Source organism: Pseudophryne corroboree, chromosome 3 (genome assembly GCF_028390025.1).
Source record: "Pseudophryne corroboree isolate aPseCor3 chromosome 3, aPseCor3.hap2, whole genome shotgun sequence".
NCBI lineage: Eukaryota > Metazoa > Chordata > Amphibia > Anura > Myobatrachidae > Pseudophryne > Pseudophryne corroboree.
In genome coordinates, this window is record NC_086446.1 from 32,879,880 (window position 1) to 32,894,794 (window position 14,915).

The following is a 14,915-nucleotide window of genomic DNA, read 5'->3' on the forward strand; positions in this document are numbered from 1 at the left end:
CCTCCAGACCTGAGATCACCGCTCTCAGAGGCTCCATCTTCAATTTGAACACTGGTAAGTATGGCTTCAACGACTTGAGGTTTAAAATCGGTCTTACTGAACCATCTGGTTTCGGTACTACAAACAAGTTGGAATAAAACCCCTTGTTTTGCAGATGAGGTGGAACTGGAACAATGACCTGAGTCTGTACCAGTTTTTGAATGGCTTCCTGTAAAGTTATAGTTGCCTCTTGTGAAACTGGTAAGCCTGATTTGAAGAATCTGTGAGGTGGGAGCTCCTGGAACTCCAGCCTGTAGTTCTGGGAAATAAGATCTATGACCCAGGGATCCTGGCATGAACTTGTCTAGATGTGACTGAAGAATTTTAGTCGGGCTCACACTCACTAGTCTTCCAGGCATCGCGGTTCACAGTCATGCTAAAGGCTTTGAGGAAGCAGAGCTTGAGCTCTGTTCCTGAGAACCAGAAGTTGCTGGTTTGCATGGTTTACCTTTCGCGCCTCTGGTGGCTGTAGAAGAACCTCTGGTTTTGCCCCTAAACTTGGCCTTTCGAAAGGACTGTAAATTGGAACCTGAGTAAGCCTTCCTGGCTGAGGGAGCTGCAGAAGGAAGATATGTGGACTTTCTCGCAGTAGCTTTGAAGATCCGTTTGTCTAGTTCATTTCCAAATAATCATTGTGCTAACAAATGCTTAGTGGATCCAGACGCTACTCGGTAACACAGACGCCCAAGTGAACAAAGTTGCACCAGTGACACAACCACACAGCGCTGATACTGGGTTTGGTTGATTTTTAGCATCTCAGATGGAAGCAGGGAAATTAGTTCATGGCGGGAAACTCGGAGGAAACTGGTCATGTACCGGGGGGAGGGGCGACATGGAAGCGTCTTACTCCCCACTGCTGACATCAAGCCCTGGGATTGCGGCCTCATACTAATCCCTGGAACCTATAATCCCTGAGGCCTAGTGCTGGTGAACCCGAGGTATCAGCCGCGCCAGCGACTGTTCGGTAGTCTCCCCCCGAAACAGTACGGTTGTGTGCTGCGTCTCAATCCGCTAAGCGGAACTGATGCTTTACCTTCTCCCCGTTCTCCGGCCACAGCCTGGTAACATCTGCTGGACTTGCTAGTACATCCTAGCTGACGTCCGCCGAAACAGCACTGTACACGGAGGTAAGCATTGTCGCGACCCGGCAGAGAGCGACTCTCTCTATGATACGTATAAGACGCTATTCAGAAAGATCACTCAAACAAAGGTAAGGCTATAAAGTAAATTAACAAAGCTTATGGCTGCAAAAACTAGCAGCACTCTAGACCATGGTCCGGCTCCTGCCGCACCAAACAAAAAACTGAAGTGCCTGAACCAGGAGGGGATATAGGGGACTGGCCCATTGAATCATGGGAGTCCGAAAAGCTTAGATCGTTGGTGCCAATCCACTGTCGCTTCCTAATATTCCAAGGTATATCCTGTGGATACCACTGTGGACCCTGAAGGAGAAAATAGGAATAATACCTACCGGTAATTCCTTTTCTCCTAGTCCGTAGGGGATACTGGGATGGTAACATTTACCATGGGGGTATACAGTAGATGGGGTCAATTGGAGCCAGGGCACTTTAAAAATTCTTCAGTATGCTGGCTCCTCCCCTCTATGCCCCTCCTGCAGACTCAGTCTAGGAAAGCTGCCCGAGGAGACGGACATACTTTGAGAGGAGGAAAACAGATAAGAAAAAAGCTGTGAGATACGAACCAGTACACAACATAACAAGAGGATAGCAACGCTAACCACAACTTGAAAATAGGGAAAGCAACAGCAGAACCAAACAGTAAACATACAAGAACAACTCTTGCAGGAAAACTCGAAGCACAGCGGGCGCCCAGTATCCCCTACGGACAAGGAGAAAAGGCATTACCGGTAGGTATTAAATTCTTATTTTTTCCCACGTCCTAGGGGATACTGGGATGGTAACACTTACCATGGGGATGTCCCAAAGCTACCAGAACGGGTGTGAGAGTGCGGAGACCCCTGCAAAACTGAGCGACCAAACCGAAGGTCCTCAGCAGCTAAGGTATCGAACTTGTAAAACTTTACAAAAGTGTTCAAACCGGACCAAGTAGCAGCTCGGCATAACTGCAAAGCCGAGAAACCACGAGCAGCCGCCAAGAAAGAACCCACCAACCGCATGGAGTGGACCTGAACAGAACTCAGCAGCGGCAAAGCTGCCGAAGAGTAGGCCTGTTGGATTGTCATCCGGATCTAACGAGCAATTGACTGTTTTGAAGCAGGACAGCCAATCTTCATAGCGTCATAGAGAACAGAAAGGGAATCAGATTTCCGGTGACAAGCTGTTCTCTTGACATAAATCTTCAAAGCTCGAACAACGTCCAAGAACTTTGGAGAAACTGATGTGTCAGACAAAACAGGAACCACAATCGGCTGGTTGATGTAAAATGCAAACACCACCTTAGGCAGAAACTGCGGGCGAGTCCTGAGCTCCGCTCTATCCTCGTGAAACACCAGGTAAGGGCTCTTACATGATAAGGCCCCCAATTTCCGATACCCGCCGTGCTGAGGCCAAGGCCAATAACATGACAGTCTTCCAAGTCAAAAATGTTAAGTCCACCTGGTGCAAAGGTTCAAACCAGTCTGCTTGAAGAAAAGTGAGAACCACATTGAGATTCCACGAAGCCGTGGGAGGTACAAACGGTGGCTGAATATGAAGGACGCCTTTCAGGAACGTCTGAACTTCCGGAACCACAGCCAACTGTCTCTGAAAGAAAATAGACAGGGCAGGTATTTGAACCTTAATGGAGCCTAAACGAAGGCCCATATTCACACCAGCTTGCAGGAAGAGCAAGAACCTGCCCAGATGAAACTCTACAGTGGAGTACTGTCGACCTTCACATCAGGAGACATACTTCTTCCAGATGCGGTGGTAATACCTAGACGTGACCACCTTCCTAGCCTGGACCATAGTAGAGATAACCTTGGCAGTAAGTGTCACGATCCGGGTATCTGGACGCCATTACTTACCCTTCAGATGCCTCCTAAGGCTGGCTCAGCGTTCCAGGACCGGATCCCGCTGTTCCTGAGTTTCCACATGCAGAATGTCAGAGTGGTGATTTCATCAGCCGCGGCCTCCGCTGTGCCCGCGTGGTTAAATGTGCGCTTGTCAGTCTGGCGTCTCCTGTCTCCTGTGGCCGGCGTCGCCATTACTGTTTCAATTCTCACATGGATTACAAACCAAACTTCCCTCCAAGTGTCTGCATGGGCGCAGCCATCTTGGATTTTGTCATCTGATCATTTCCACCAATCTGCTGTCTGTATTGTTGATTTGCATAATTGCCTAGCCAACCCCTTCCTTGCTGCAGGTATAAGTAAGCTGTGCCTGAGCAAGGAAGGCGTCAGTGCTTTGGTTGTCTAACCTAGTTCCAGTTTGTCTCTCTCCTGTGGTTGTCTTCCAGGTTCCAGCTCCTGTCTCCAGACTTCTGCTACAGAGACCCGCACCAGCATTCCATCTGCGGTGTAGCCTGACTCTCCGATCCATTCTGGACTCACCTGTTTCCAGCTACAACAATCACCTGCTTCCAGCCCAGCTTCCAGCAGTGTACAGCTTCTCTTAAAGGGCCGGTGTTCTTTTCTGCAGTTTACCACTCTCCACCGGTATTATTATTTCACCGCTCTCAAACTCCAAACTTCATTATTATTTCATCGCTCTCAAGTTCGTTTATTATTTAACTGGTCCCAGCCAGTATCCACTCCGTATCAACAACAGTCTGGTTCCAGCCAGTATCCACAGTAACTTCAGTAGCCCAGCCTTTCCTGGAACACCGGCTGGTACGATCCTGGGTTCTCTCCATTGCTACAGTCAGGCCTGGTAAGGACTTTCCAACTAAAAGATTATAAGAACTGTCTCACACTACCAGTGCCTGTGGCCCTTGCCACCCTGTAGTACCCAGGAATTGTATTTATCCTCTGTTGACTTTTATGTTTCCTTTTACTGCTGCTGTGTTACGGAGTTTGTCATAATAAACATCATTGACTTTTATCCTGGTTGTCGTGGTCACGCCTTCGGGCAGTTATTTTACATGTCTAGGGGTCTGATACAACCTCCCAGGTTCCGTTACATCTCAGCCCCTACAACTGAGGCTGCCTCCCGTCAGCTCAGGCCCTCAGTTGTGACAGTAAGCCCTTTACGGGCTAATATCTCCCTTTCAACCGCCATGCCGTCAAACATAGTTGCTGTAAGTCTGGATAGACAAATGGACCTTGCAGAAGAAGATCCTTTTGAAGCGGGAGAGGCTAGGGCTCTTTGAGGGACATGGCCAGGAGGTCCGCATACCAATGAGAATTGCCTGTATGCTTTCCCTTTTCAGTCTTTTCAAGACCCTGGGAATTAGAGGAATCGGAGGGAATAAATAGAAGAACTGGTATATCCACGGCGTCGCCAGGGCGTACACTGCTGCAGCCTGTGGATCCCTTATCCTGGAGCAGTACAGACGCAGCTTTTTGTTGAGTCAAGAAGCCATAATGGCGATGAGCGAGAAGCCCCACCACTGAACCAACAGCTGAAACACTTGAGGGTGAAGACCCCACTACCCCGGATGCAGATAGTGTCTGCTGAGGAAGTCTGCTTCCCAATTGTCCACTCCCGACATGGCCCTGGCGTTGCGTTCTGCCCAGAGGAGTATCCTGGACACCTCTCACAATGGAGCCCTACTTGTTGTCCCTCCTTGTTTGTTCATGTACGCCACTTCAGTGGCGTTGTCCGACTGGGCCTGTATGGCCTGACATTGGAGGAGAGTAGAGGCTTGTAGAAGGGCATTGTAAAACGCCCTGAGCTCCAGAATGTTTATGCGAAGAGAGGCCTCCTGAGGTGACCACCTTTCCTAAAACCGAGCCCCCTGGGTGACAGCACCCCAACCGAGGAGGCTCGCATCCGTTGTCAATAGAACCCAAGCCTAAGTTCCGAAGTGTCGACCCTCCACCAGGTGGGAGATCTGTAACCACCATAACAGGGAAATCCTTGCTTTTGGTGACAGGGATATCCGCTGGTGCATGTGCAGGTGTAAGCCGGACCATTTGTTCAGCAGATACAGCTGGAAAGGACGGGCATGGAATCTTCCGTACTGGACTGCCTCGTATGAGGCTACAATCTTGCCCAACAGTTGGATGCAGAGATGCACCAAGATCTTTGGAGGTTTCAGAACAGAGCGCACCATCTCCTGAATTGTGAGAGCCTTATTCAGAGGAAGGAACACCTTCAGAGCCACAGTGTCCAGGATCATCCCCAAGAACTGTAGCCTCTGTGATGGCACCAGATGCGATTTCTGCAGATTGAGAATCCACCCGTGATCCGTCAGTAGCCGTCTCTTCAGGGCATTGCTCTCCAACAACCAAGCCTCGGACACCGCTTTGATAAGAAGATCGTCCAGGTATGGAACTATGGGGGTCATTCCGAGTTGTTCGCTCGCTAGCAGTTTTTAGCAGCAGTGCAAACGCTAATCCGCTGCCCTCTGGGAGTGTATCTTAGCATAGCAGAAGTGCGAACACTTTCATCGCAGAACGGCTACAAAAACATATTGTGCAGTTTCTGAGTAGCTTCAGACCTACTCAGCGCTTGCGATCACTTCAGACCATTCAGTTCCGGATTTGACGTCACAAACACGCCCTGTGTTCTCCCAGCCACGCTTGCGTTTTTCCTGGCACGCCTGCGTTTTTCGGAACACTCCCTGAAAACGGTCAGTTGACACCCAGAAACACCCACTTCATGTCAATCACTCTGCGGCGGCCATTGCGACTGAAAAGCTTCGCTAGACCTTGTGTGAAACTACATCGGCCGTTGTGAAAGTAGGTCGCGCATCCGCAGAAGTGCTGCTTTTTCACTTAATCGATGCGCTGCGAACATTTTTATCTAGCGATCAACTCGGAATGACCAGAAAAAGGAAATGGGTACTGGCGCCGGCTGTAATTCAAAGTATAATGGACAACTCAGTAAATAAAATATAAAAAATTACTTTTAATAAACATTCATCAAAGAATGCCCCTCAAGAATAAAACGAAAGCAGTTGTTGAACAATAATATGGATAAAATTTGTAGGATACCACAAAAGTTAACCCTTCCAAGTAAAATGTCCACAGTTCCTGGTTAGGACACTATTCCACATTTGCCCACAAGTTCAGTTGGATGTAAAAGCATTTTACCAGACTTGATTCTGGATGAAGTCCCCTAGGTATCTCATGCAAATAGGAACCAGATGGCAGATGGGGGTGAGTCCGGGTCTGTAAAGAACTTGTGTAGGAATTTTATCCAGTGGATGCTGATGGGTCCAAATATCGCCAGGAGGTGGATAAGGGTGCTGGTGCTTGTGTTCCTACAAGGTAAATCCCAACGCGTTTCGCTGGTCTGATGGGTGCCAGCTTCCTCATGCTCATGCTTTGCTGGGGAGATAACTAGAGCCTTAATAAGGTAACTAGTCTGATGTATGTATAAATACACAGTATCTTGCTCCCCCCCTTCTACAAAACCCCCTGGTACCAGTAACAAGGTGTTTTGAGGGTCCATTTGAGGAGTCTGATGCAGCAGGAAATGGCGCCTGAGAGCTGCTGGTCCCGCTCTGTTGGAAGCCCCGCCCCCTTAATGGCACGCGGTCCCTGTGACTTATTTATACTGGCAAACACTCCTTAACAGCAGAAAACCGGGTTAAAACCCCAATACTGCGTCAGCGCCGGTATGGGGTCCCCGCAGCGTGCCCCTCCGCCTCCAGCGCCGAGTGCACACTGCGTCCTAATGCCGCCATTGTAACCGGGACCCCGGTTCCTGTACTCACCACTCCAGCGTCTTCGGCTCAGTTAGGGGTGGCAGCGTGCTGTTGGAGCTGCAGCTCTTCTCCTCAGCCCAGCACACTCTGCTGTGTACTGGGCGGCAATGTGGCCATGGAGGTCTTAAAATACAATTTTTTTCTGTATTTTTCTCGAAGGGTACATGACCACACCTCCTGTGATTAGGCCACGCCCCTTCAAAAGTACCTAGGCCCATCCCGGCTTTGGACTGCCCTGTGTGCGCACACCCTGGGGGTAATGCGGAACAACACCTTAGGAGCTATGTACTGTCAGCGGGGATCCGGGCCATTAACCCTTGAAGAGGTTGGTACCGGTCCACCCCTAAGTCCCATGACGCAGGCAGACTGGTGTTAGCCAGCGCTGCCTAAAAATAACAAACTAAAATAAAGTTTTGAAGAAAACTCTCTGGAGCTCCGGAGAATGCACACGGCTCCTTGGGCACATTTTTCTAAACGGAGTCTGCGGGAGGGGCATAGAGAGGAGGAGCCAGCAAACTGAAGAATTTTTAAAGTGCCCAGGCTCCAATGGACCCGATCTACACCCCATGGTAACTGTTACAATCCCAGTATCCCCTAGGACGTGGGAGAAAATACTTTACTAATATCTGTCACTGAGTTAAGCAGTAGAATATCACTGTATAAGATACACACAGATGCATTACACATCATACAGTAACAGTCACTTTGGTATATTGGGGAGACCCTAAATCCCACCTACCTGATCCTCCTGTGGGATCCTGTGATTCTCCTCTGTACAATCCAGGGAATACAGAGGACGGGGACATCTCTCTGGGGTATCTCTGTTACTGGGCCCATCTGTAGGAGACACACAGTGACTGAGTACAGTGTATATATGTGATTATCAGGTGATGTGTATATAGGGGCCCCCATACCTGCTCTCCCCTATACAATACATGACAGTCTCCTCTTACCCAGTGATGTGAGGGGCCGGTGATTCTCCATCATCACGTCCTTGTACAGACTCCTGTGTTCCTCTATATACTCCCCCTCCTGCATGGAGACATAGACAGTGACATCCTGACACCTTATAGGAACCTGACACACACAGTGATACAGTCATCACCCAGACACATCCCCTGGTGTTACTGTATAATGCCCCATTCCCAGCAGCCACCTCTCCAGTCATCACCCAGACACGTCCCCTGGTGTTACTGTATAACGCCCCATTCCCAGCAGTCACCTCTCCAGTCATCACCCAGACACATCCCCTGGTGTTACTGTATAATGCTCCATTCCCAGCAGTCACCTCTCCAGTCATCACCCAGACACGTCCCATGGTGTTACTGTATAATGTCCCATTCCCAGCAGTCACCTCTCCAGTCATCACCCAGACACGTCCCCTGGTGTTACTGTATAATGTGCATTCCCAGCAGTCACCTCTCCAGTCATCACCCAGACACATCCCCTGGTGTTACTGTATAATGCCCCATTCCCATCAGTCACCTCTCCAGTCATCACCCAGACACATCCCCTGGTGTTACTGTATAATGTCCCATTCCCAGCAGTCACCTCTCCAGTCATCACCCAGACACGTCCCCTGATGTTACTGTATAATGTGCATTCCCAGCAGTCATCACCCAGACAGGTCCCCTGGTGTTACTGTATAATGTGCATTCCCAGCAGTCACCTCTACAGTCATCACCCAGACACGTCCCCTGATGTTACTGTATAATGTCCCATTCCCAGCAGCCACCTCTCCAGTCATCACCCAGACACGTCCCCTGGTGTTACTGTATAATGTCCCATTCCCAGCAATCACCTCTCCAGTCATCACCCAGACACGTCCCCTGGTGTTACTGTATAATGTCCCATTCCCAGCAGTCACCTTTCCAGTCATCACCCAGACACATCTCCTGGTGTTACTGTATAATGTCCCATTCCCAGCAATCACCTCTCCAGTCATCACCCAGACACATCCCCTGGTGTTACTGTATAATGCCCCATTCCCAGCAGTCACCTCTCCAGTCATCACCCAGACACATTCCCTGGTGTTACTGTATAATGCCCCATTCCCAGCAGTCACCTCTCCAGTCATCACCCAGACACATCTCCTGGTGTTACTGTATAATGTCCCATTCCCAGCAGTCACCTCTCCAGTCATCACCCAGACACGTCCCCTGATGTTACTGTATAATGCCCCATTCCCAGCAGTCACCTCTCCAGTCATCCCCCAGACACATCCCCTGGTGTTACTGTATAATGTCCCATTCCCAGCAGTCACCTCTCCAGTCACCAGCCAGACACATCCTCTAGTGTTACTGTATAATGCCCCATTCCCAGCAGTCACCTCTCCAGTCATCACCCAGACACATCCCCTGGTGTTACTGTATAATGCCCCATTCCCAGCAGTCACCTCTCCAGTCATCACCCAGACACATCCCCTGGTGTTACTGTATAATGCCCCATTCCCAGCAGTCACCTCTCCAGTCATCCCCCAGACACATCCCCTGGTGTTACTGTATAATGCCCCATTCCCACCAGTCACCTCTCCAGTCATCACCCAGACACGTCCCCTGGTGTTACTGTATAACGTTCCATTCCCAGCAGTCACCTCTCCAGTCAGCAGCTGAATGATCTTGTTGGTGAGATCCAGGATCTTCTGGTCATTGTGCCTCTTATGTATCAGTGAGTGAGGTGGAGGAACCGTGATGGAGGCACAGCTTGGAAGTGTCTTCTTCACTACTGTATAATCCTGTGTATTGAGGGAGACAACATTTGAAAATGTATTAAACAGTGCTTCATTGTGCAAGAAAATACAATTGAGTAATTTATCAGAGAGGCGGAGCTGCAGGAGAGGTAGGCTGTAAGACTATAATACTATTGTTTCTATACAGAGAGGCTGCTGGTCACAACTAATATTACCAGCTACATCCAAATGTACACTCCTGATATACAAACTTCTATGGAATATTTCTGGAATATGTTTGACTGGGTGCATCCTAGACACCAGAGTCACAATGAGAGGAGCCTTCCAGATCCCCTCACCTCCCCAGTCATCTCTCTGTATTATTACTATAGATATAAGTTGTGTCACTGTGATGCTCCCAGATCCCCTCACCTCCCCAGTCATGTCCCTGTATTATTACTATAGATATAAGTGATGTCCCTGTGACGCTCCCATATCCCCTCACCTCCCCAGTCATGTCCCTGTATTATTACTATAGATATACCGTATATACTCGAGTATAAGCCGACTTTTTCAGCACTTTTTTTTTGTGCTGAAAGAGCCACCTCGGCTTATACTCGAGTCAGCGTTAGGAGGGACACGGAGAGCACAGCGCGCGGCTCTCCTGTGTCCCCCCTGCATCTCGGGCGGCAACGACGTGTGTGTGTTAAAGGAAGTGTGCTCTCCATGTCCCTCCTTCAGAAGGGTAAGTATCTAGCACCGTGGGGCACATCTGGCACGGTGGGGCACATCTGGCACTGTGGGGCACATCTGGCACATCTGGCACTGCGGGCCATATCTGGCACTGTGGGGCATATCTGGCACATCTGGCACTGTGGGGCATATCTGGCACATCTGACACTGTGGGGCATATCTGGCACTGTGGGGCATATCTGACACTGTGGGGCATATCTGACACTGTGGGGCATATCTGACACTGTGGGGCATATCTGACACTGTGGGGCATATCTGACACTATGAGTTCTGTGTATGGCTAGAGCTGCATTTCCCACCCTAGGCTTATACTCGAGTCAATACGTTTTCCCAGGTTTTTGTGGTAAAATTAGATGCCTCTGCTTATATTCGGGTCAACTTACACTCGAGTATATACGTTAAGTGATATCACTGTGACACTCCCAGATCCCCTCACCTCCCCAGTCATGTCCCTGTATTATTACTATAGATAAGTGATGTCACTGTGACACTCCCAGATCCCCGCACTTCCCTAGCCATGTCCCTGTATTATTACTATCGATATGGGTGATGTCACTGTGACGCTCCCAGATCCCCTCACCTCCCCAGTTATGTCTCTGTATTATTACTATAGATATAAGTGACGTCCCAGATCCCCTCACCTCCCCAGTCATGTCCCTGTATTATTACTATAGATATAAATGATGTCCCTGTGACGCTCCCATATCCCCTCACCTCCCCAGTCATGTTCCTGTATTATTACTATACCAAACAAAGAACCCAGCACTCTCCTAAGCAGCTTCACCCACCTTAATGCTTTAATATACAACTTGCGGTGAAATGGGGTCCCGTGGAGTGGGCCGCAAGCTTACATGATTTGTACAATTCATAAACCAAAACCCCATTATTTATTTAGATGTATATTAAAGCATTAAGGTGGGTGAAGCTGCTTAGGAGAGTGCTGGGTTCTTTGTTTGGTATATTTGAGTTTGGTGGTCACAGCCCACCGCACCCCAACCCCTGGGAATGGCGAGTGCAGTGGTTCCTCGTGTTTGTTTGTATAACAGGGTTAATTTTTAATTGGCCCATTTGTGACCATATCTCTCTCTCATGCACCCCTGGGCTCATTAACCTTTAACCTGGATCAGCTGCTATTTAGGTGTGTTGGTGACTGTCTCACTTTGAAAGCCAGTAGTCTGTTGGCAGGTGAGCTGTAAACCAGGTAAAGCACACTTGTTTAGTTGTGATATTTGTGTTGGGGACTGTCTTACCTTTTAAAAGCCATGGGTGTGGCAGGTAAGCTTTAAACCAGATAAGCACATTTTCCTCTATGAAACAGCAGTAGCCAGGATTCTATATAATTTCTATAAAATCTATGTGAAAGTTTGTGATAGAGTAGGACTTGCGGTGAAATGGGGTCCCGTGGAGTGGGCCGCAAGCTTACATGATTTGTACAATTCATAAACCAAAACCCCATTATTTATTTAGATGTATATTAAAGCATTAAGGTGGGTGAAGCTGCTTAGGAGAGTGCTGGGTTCTTTGTTTGGTATATTTGAGTTTGGTGGTCACAGCCCACCGCACCCCAACCCCTGGGAATGGCGAGTGCAGTGGTTCCTCGTGTTTGTTTGTATAACAGGGTTAATTTTTAATTGGCCCATTTGTGACCATATCTCTCTCTCATGCACCCCTGGGCTCATTAACCTTTAACCTGGATCAGCTGCTATTTAGGTGTGTTGGTGACTGTCTCACTTTGAAAGCCAGTAGTCTGTTGGCAGGTGAGCTGTAAACCAGGTAAAGCACACTTGTTTAGTTGTGATATTTGTGTTGGGGACTGTCTTACCTTTTAAAAGCCATGGGTGTGGCAGGTAAGCTTTAAACCAGATAAGCACATTTTCCTCTATGAAACAGCAGTAGCCAGGATTCTATATAATTTCTATAAAATCTATGTGAAAGTTTGTGATAGAGTAGGACTTGCGGTGAAATGGGGTCCCGTGGAGTGGGCCGCAAGCTTACATGATTTGTACAATTCATAAACCAAAACCCCATTATTTATTTAGATGTATATTAAAGCATTAAGGTGGGTGAAGCTGCTTAGGAGAGTGCTGGGTTCTTTGTTTGGTATATTTGAGTTTGGTGGTCACAGCCCACCGCACCCCAACCCCTGGGAATGGCGAGTGCAGTGGTTCCTCGTGTTTGTTTGTATAACAGGGTTAATTTTTAATTGGCCCATTTGTGACCATATCTCTCTCTCATGCACCCCTGGGCTCATTAACCTTTAACCTGGATCAGCTGCTATTTAGGTGTGTTGGTGACTGTCTCACTTTGAAAGCCAGTAGTCTGTTGGCAGGTGAGCTGTAAACCAGGTAAAGCACACTTGTTTAGTTGTGATATTTGTGTTGGGGACTGTCTTACCTTTTAAAAGCCATGGGTGTGGCAGGTAAGCTTTAAACCAGATAAGCACATTTTCCTCTATGAAACAGCAGTAGCCAGGATTCTATATAATTTCTATAAAATCTATGTGAAAGTTTGTGATAGAGTAGGACTTGCGGTGAAATGGGGTCCCGTGGAGTGGGCCGCAAGCTTACATGATTTGTACAATTCATAAACCAAAACCCCATTATTTATTTAGATGTATATTAAAGCATTAAGGTGGGTGAAGCTGCTTAGGAGAGTGCTGGGTTCTTTGTTTGGTATATTTGAGTTTGGTGGTCACAGCCCACCGCACCCCAACCCCTGGGAATGGCGAGTGCAGTGGTTCCTCGTGTTTGTTTGTATAACAGGGTTAATTTTTAATTGGCCCATTTGTGACCATATCTCTCTCTCATGCACCCCTGGGCTCATTAACCTTTAACCTGGATCAGCTGCTATTTAGGTGTGTTGGTGACTGTCTCACTTTGAAAGCCAGTAGTCTGTTGGCAGGTGAGCTGTAAACCAGGTAAAGCACACTTGTTTAGTTGTGATATTTGTGTTGGGGACTGTCTTACCTTTTAAAAGCCATGGGTGTGGCAGGTAAGCTTTAAACCAGATAAGCACATTTTCCTCTATGAAACAGCAGTAGCCAGGATTCTATATAATTTCTATAAAATCTATGTGAAAGTTTGTGATAGAGTAGGACTTGCGGTGAAATGGGGTCCCGTGGAGTGGGCCGCAAGCTTACATGATTTGTACAATTCATAAACCAAAACCCCATTATTTATTTAGATGTATATTAAAGCATTAAGGTGGGTGAAGCTGCTTAGGAGAGTGCTGGGTTCTTTGTTTGGTATATTTGAGTTTGGTGGTCACAGCCCACCGCACCCCAACCCCTGGGAATGGCGAGTGCAGTGGTTCCTCGTGTTTGTTTGTATAACAGGGTTAATTTTTAATTGGCCCATTTGTGACCATATCTCTCTCTCATGCACCCCTGGGCTCATTAACCTTTAACCTGGATCAGCTGCTATTTAGGTGTGTTGGTGACTGTCTCACTTTGAAAGCCAGTAGTCTGTTGGCAGGTGAGCTGTAAACCAGGTAAAGCACACTTGTTTAGTTGTGATATTTGTGTTGGGGACTGTCTTACCTTTTAAAAGCCATGGGTGTGGCAGGTAAGCTTTAAACCAGATAAGCACATTTTCCTCTATGAAACAGCAGTAGCCAGGATTCTATATAATTTCTATAAAATCTATGTGAAAGTTTGTGATAGAGTAGGACTTGCGGTGAAATGGGGTCCCGTGGAGTGGGCCGCAAGCTTACATGATTTGTACAATTCATAAACCAAAACCCCATTATTTATTTAGATGTATATTAAAGCATTAAGGTGGGTGAAGCTGCTTAGGAGAGTGCTGGGTTCTTTGTTTGGTATATTTGAGTTTGGTGGTCACATCCCACCGCACCCCAACCCCTGGGAATGGCGAGTGCAGTGGTTCCTCGTGTTTGTTTGTATTATTACTATAGATATACCGTATATACTCGAGTATAAGTCCACTTTTTTAGCACTTTTTTTTGTGCTGAAAGAGCCACCTCGGCTTATACTCGAGTCAGCGTTAGGAGGGACACGGAGAGCACAGCGCGCGGCTCTCCTGTGTCCCCCCTGCATCTCGGGCGGCAACGACGTGTGTGTGTGTTAAAGGAAGTGTGCTCTCCATGTCCCTCCTTCAGAAGGGTATCTAGCACCGTGGGGCACATCTGGCACGGTGGGGCACATCTGGCACGGTGGGGCACATCTGGCACGGTGGGGCACATCTGGCACTGCGGGGCATAGCTGGCACATCTGGCACTGCGGGGCATATCTGGCACTGTGGGGCATATCTGGCACATCTGGCACTGTGGGACATATCTGGCACATCTGACACTGTGGGGCATATCTGACACTGTGGGGCATAACTGACACTGTGGGGCAAATCTGGCACTATGAGTTCTGTGTATGGCTAGAGCTGCATTTCCCACCCTAGGCTTATACTCGAGTCAATACGTTTTCCCAGGTTTTTGTGGTAAAATTAGATGCCTCTGCTTATATTCGGGTCGACTTACACTCGAGTATATACGGTAAGTGATATCACTGTGACACTCCCAGATCCCCTCACCTCCCCAGTCATGTCCCTGTATTATTATTATAGATAAGAGATGTCACTGTGACACTCCCAGATCCCCACACCTCCCCAGTCATGTCCCTGTATTATCACTATAGATATAAGTGATGTCACTGTGACACTCCCAGATCCCC

General features: G+C 48.1%; 1 protein-coding gene across 3 annotated transcripts in view; it reads right to left on the minus strand.

Annotated features, from left to right (window-relative positions):
- LOC135054617 (oocyte zinc finger protein XlCOF8.4-like) overlaps nt 1–14,915 on the minus strand; it is a 49,947-nt gene that overhangs the window by 32,900 nt on the left and 2,132 nt on the right. For all 3 annotated transcript variants that reach the window (XM_063957819.1, XM_063957820.1, XM_063957818.1), the window contains exons 3-5: nt 9,407–9,547; nt 7,767–7,845; nt 7,553–7,650 (exon numbers count right to left, since the gene is read on the minus strand). In XM_063957819.1, the coding sequence (XP_063813889.1) occupies nt 7,553–7,650; nt 7,767–7,845; nt 9,407–9,547 (318 nt within the window). The remainder of the gene's footprint in view (nt 1–7,552; nt 7,651–7,766; nt 7,846–9,406; nt 9,548–14,915) is intronic.